The following is a 5,000-nucleotide window of genomic DNA, read 5'->3' as shown; positions in this document are numbered from 1 at the left end:
CCGGCGGCTTCACATCTGCGGGGTCTGAATGAACATGAGAGAAACGTTACAGGAAGTTCAGCCAGACGAGAACGAGCGGCTCTCTGACGACACACTATCACCTCACTAATGAAACAGACGAGTTTAATGACTGAGCCCTTAACCTGCCATCAGTGATCAATGCTCTTCAAACGTACAAAATCCACACACACACACACACACGCACACACAGACAAACACACACACACTCACTCACTCACACAGACAAACACACAAAAGTGGTTTTGACCGAATGCTTTTCAATAAGTTCATAGATAAAGGGTTTCCTATGTTTCCCAGCATGCCTGGTTGTTTTATTGCATCTGTGTTAATGGTGAATCTCAGTAGGCTGTGTGTGTGTGTGTGTGTGTGTCACGAAATTTATGTTTACCAAGAGCGACCGGGCGAAACTACACACAATGAAACTGAAGTAAATGTTCTGGATTGTGTGCGCTGTGCTTCTGTCTCAGGCCTCTGCTGCCCTCGTGTGGCTGCACACAGTAAAGACGCACCTGTGGCCAACAGGAAGGACTCAGCGGTTCGCTCAGGAACAGGCGGGGGCAAATCTTCACTGTCGTCACAGTCTGGGGCAAAAAGAGCACCATTACCAACCAGAGCGCTCTCTCTCTCTCTCTCTCTCTCTCTCACACACACACACACACACACACCCCGCTGAACGCAGCATCAACACCTGACACGAGCCCGCCAGCCCTGACCCCCGATCATCACACGACCGTCATGCCTTTAGCCCCACAAACCTACTGAGTGCCCTAGCATTAGCACATTAGCACAGCCCAGAGGCAGAAAACAAGCTGCATTTGATCAGGTGACCTAAAGATCCCAGGAGCATCTCTGGACACACACACACACACACACACACACACACACACACACACACACGGCCAGATCAGCTGACAGAACTTAAAGGTACTGGAAGAAGAACTGGAAAATGTACTTCTTTTCCAAAAGTACCATGGATTACACAGTCCTCCACTTCCTAAAGACAGAGTCTGTCACAGCGATGCTTAAATCACTCACTTCCTGTTTGCATGTGTCAATCATTTTTGATCAAATGAGAGTCGAGTGACTCGAAGGAAAGGAGAGATGGGAAAGAAAGCAGACGGAGAAGCAGTGTGTGTGTGTGTGTCTGAGTACGTACTTGAGGTGTGTGTGTGTGTGTGTGTGTGCACATACTCGAGGTGTGTGTGTGTGTGTGTGTGTGTGTGTGCGTGTGTGTGTGCGCATGCATGTGTGTGTGTGTGTACTCGAGGTGTGTGTGTGTGCGCATGCGTGTGTGTACTCGAGGTGTGTGTGTGTGTGTGTGTGTGTGTGCACGTACTCGAGGTGTGTGTGTGTGTGTGTGTGTGTGCACGCATGCGTGTGTGGGTGTGTGTGTGTGTGTGTGTGTGTGTGTGTACTCAAGGTGTGTGTGTGTGTGTGTGTGTACTCAAGGTGTGTGTGTGTGTGCGCGCATGCGTGTGTGTGTGTGTGTGTGTGTGTACTCGAGGTGTGTGTGTGTGTGCACATACTCGAGGTGTGTGTGTGTGCGCATGCGTGTGTGTACTCGAGGTGTGTGTGTGTGTGTGTGTGTGTGTGTGTGCACATACTCGAGGTGTGTGTGTGTGTGTGTGCGTGTGTGTGTGCGCATGCATGTGTGTGTGTGTACTCGAGGTGTGTGTGTGTGCGCATGCGTGTGTGTACTCGAGGTGTGTGTGTGTGTGTGTGTGGTGTGTGTGTGTGTGCACGTACTCGAGGTGTGTGTGGGCGGTCTCTGGTGGGTGGTGGGCGTCGGTGTGACTCTGGGGGGGGTGTGGTCTCTGTGCTGTGTGCTGCTGCTCGTGGAGAGTGTGTCGGGGGGGTCCGAGTGCAGTGGGTTGGTGAAGCTCAGTGCTGTCCGGCCGGACTCAGACTGACTCTTCTCCTTCAGCAGCAGGAGGTCGGGTCGCAGAGGCTCGTCACACTCCTCACACACACAGCTGGTGTTGGAGAGCTTGAGGGTGTGTGATCGCTGCGGAGCGCTGTTCCCCTCGAAGCTGCGAGGACCCTCCTGCAGCGGCACCTTCCTGATCTCGATGGCCAGCGTGTGCTCCAGGCGCCGCTCCGGACCGTCCTGCCCCGGCTTGCTGTAGTTCTCGTTGAGGTCAGGGTTCTGGTCAGACGCCAGCACGTGCAGGACGGGTTTGGGATGGTAGCGGTCGTTGTCCTGCCGCACGTGTGTGACCGTAGGGAAGGCCGAGGGTGGAGACGGCGTGAGGATGGGTGGAACGGGCCGTGGCTCTGGAGGCTGCAGAATCTCCTCCTTCACGTCGCCCTCGGCCTGATGACTGAGACACAAGAGACATGAGCTGACCCTCCGCAGACTCATTCAGGACACCAGCTCATGAGGAAACACAGCAGATGACATGAAATACACACGTGACCCTGCAGCACAGAAGCAGTCTTCAGTAGCACAGGTGTATTTACACCAATACACAACAAGACACTGTGAGTCACAATTATACATTTCTCCTTTATGACACAAATCATTAGGATATTAAGTAAAGATCATGTTCCATGAAGATATTGTATATTTACTATCATAAATATATCAAAACTTAATTTTGAATTAGTAATAAGCATTGCTAAGAACTTCATTTGAACAACTTCTCAATATTTTTGGCACCCTCAGATTATAGATTTCATACATCAACAGAAAGCTTGTTTATTCAGATGATGTATAAATCTCAATTTCCAGAAAATGGACCCTAATGACTGGTCTGTGGTCCAGGGTCACATATTCTCTAAATACTAATACTCTAAATCTACACATGTGACCTGTGCTGGAAAATGAGTGTGAATGCACATGGACTAATTCTGAGATGCGTGCAAAATAAACTTTAAAACAAAAAATTTAGTCAAAGTGTATGTTTTCACAAGAATTAGTTCATCTAACTCTCCCAATGCTCCCAATAGTTATTTAACATCTAAAATGATCTTTATTTGTATGTTTCTGAGAGTACCATCTTTTCTCCGCTCACTTCTCGTGCTTCTCCTAAAGAGCACAATCCCAATAACTACACACAGAATTACAGGACTTCAGTATTCATGCTTTGGAACCTTCAGAAAACTTTAACTTTCCTCAGAATGACTTCAAACAGGTGTAGCATTTTTGTCCGATTCCAATAAATAATACTTCATTTTAAAGCTTTTTTAATGGACAATTTTGAACATTTGCTCATTGTGAATCATTCTGCCAGCACCAGTCACATATACGCTTTAAATTCCACAATAAATAAATTGCAATGATTAATATGTACACTGTGAAATGATCTCTCTCTACATTTCTTCATTGGGTGATGAGGCTCTGGAGGCGTGTCCCAAGGGGGCGGAGTCTCACCTGCGGATGCGGGGCGGTTTAGGAGGGGGCGTGTCCCATCTCTCCTCATCTGAATTCTGACCAGGCTTTTCTGGGCTGCCCTCGTCCTGCAGAGTGTGTGTGTGTGTGTGTGTGTGGTGTGTGTGTCGGAACAAGGACAAACCAAACACATGAGTGTAAAACACTAGAACTTCTACATTACAAACAGAGAAATGAAAATACAGAAAATAGAAAAGAACTGAATGAAGATATTACAGCCTCAAACTGACACTTACAGCCCTGTGTGTGTGTGTGTGTGTGTGTGTGAGTGCGTGCACAGTCAGACCACATTGTGTCTCTATATCTGGCTTTTCAAACAGGAAGTAAAGCATCATTGTTTCTATTGTTCATTGTTTAAATGATTTCAACGGCCATTCCTGTCTTTCTAGAAGAGATCTAATCCAGGCAGCTCATTTTGTGCGTGCGCGTGTGCGTGTGTGTGTGTGGTGTGTGGTCTTACCATCCCGTCTGGGAGCTCAGTGTTAGTCGGACTCTCCAAAAGCATCAGCTGTTTCTGGAAGAGCTGTGCGATCGCTCGATGAACTAACTCGTACTGCTCCTGACACACAGAGACACAGGAGGCTAGTGAATCAATCCTGCGCTGGTTTGATACGTGTGTGTTATTCAGCTTCAGTGTGTATAGTGTGTGTTTTGTGAAGTTTACTTGGTCTGAACTGCTGAATGCCGCTGTGTCCTCATCTCCTGAATCAGCTGGAAAACGTTAAAATCTTCAGGAATACTCTGCAAAATAACACAATAATGCTGTTCCTTCTGGGGTTAGACTGTGTGTGTGTGTGGTGAGTGTGTGTGTGTGTGTAGTGAGTGTGTCTGTGTGTGTGTGTTGTGTGTGTGCGTAGTGGTGTGATGTGTGTGTGTAGTGGAGTGTGTGTGTGTGTGTGTGTGTAGGTGTGTGTGTGTGGTGTGTGTGTGTGTGTGTGCGTGTGCATGTGTGTGTGTGTGTGTGTGTGTGTGTGTGTGTGTGTTACCCCAGCTTTCAGGAGGTTCCACGTGTAGTCGATTGCACAGATGGCTCCTGTGCGTCCACAGCCAGCACTGTCAACACACACAGCACACACACTAACATCAGACACGTTACTCAGTCATTCCTATGAAACAGACCCATAATACCCCGACTAAACCTGAACCTCAGCCGTGATGATTAACCGTCAGAGAACGTTAGCGCTAGCGATCAGTCGTGCTGCTAACACGAGGTGATGGAGACGGAGCTGAGGTCAGGATGGGCAGATCTCATACCTGCAGTGGACACAGATGGGAACGTCGTCATGCTCCTGATACTCCCTCATCAGAGCGATCATGTCCAGAATGGAGTCGAAGGATGACGGGACGTCGTGATCGGGCCAGTTCACGTAATGGAACTGCGTCACTCGCCGGGTCTCCTGACAGACCAGAGAGAAACAGACCGATGGTTAAAAACTGTCCTGCTACAACAGACAGAGAGACAGAAAGACTCACATGATCGAACTCCACTGTGAGCGTGCGGATGAAATAATCCGTCCGTGGCTGCTCAGACTCCTGACAAAAACAACAAAAAACACAAGCCCCGTCAAACAGTCTGAATACAGCTGAG

At 48.4% G+C, this 5,000-nt stretch overlaps 1 protein-coding gene across 1 annotated transcript in view; it reads right to left on the bottom strand.

Annotated features, from left to right (window-relative positions):
* The window catches only part of LOC113090232 (tyrosine-protein phosphatase non-receptor type 12-like), a gene marked incomplete at its 5' end in the record, with an annotated part of 6,726 nt that extends 1,775 nt beyond the window's left edge, over positions 1 to 4,951 (bottom strand). The window contains 9 exons of the mRNA XM_026256192.1: positions 1 to 24; positions 531 to 602; positions 1,768 to 2,342; positions 3,395 to 3,489; positions 3,876 to 3,973; positions 4,078 to 4,153; positions 4,399 to 4,465; positions 4,667 to 4,809; positions 4,886 to 4,951. The exon at positions 1 to 24 is cut by the window's left edge and continues 23 nt beyond it. Of these exons, the coding sequence (XP_026111977.1) occupies positions 1 to 24; positions 531 to 602; positions 1,768 to 2,342; positions 3,395 to 3,489; positions 3,876 to 3,973; positions 4,078 to 4,153; positions 4,399 to 4,465; positions 4,667 to 4,809; positions 4,886 to 4,951 (1,216 nt within the window). The remainder of the gene's footprint in view (positions 25 to 530; positions 603 to 1,767; positions 2,343 to 3,394; positions 3,490 to 3,875; positions 3,974 to 4,077; positions 4,154 to 4,398; positions 4,466 to 4,666; positions 4,810 to 4,885) is intronic.
* Between the last annotated feature and the right edge of the window lie 49 nt (positions 4,952 to 5,000).

Source organism: Carassius auratus, unplaced genomic scaffold (assembly GCF_003368295.1).
Source record: "Carassius auratus strain Wakin unplaced genomic scaffold, ASM336829v1 scaf_tig00053357, whole genome shotgun sequence".
Taxonomy (NCBI): Eukaryota; Metazoa; Chordata; class Actinopteri; order Cypriniformes; family Cyprinidae; genus Carassius; species Carassius auratus.
The sequence above is the reverse complement of the archived record's forward strand: the minus strand, read 5'-3'. Positions and strand labels throughout refer to the sequence as shown.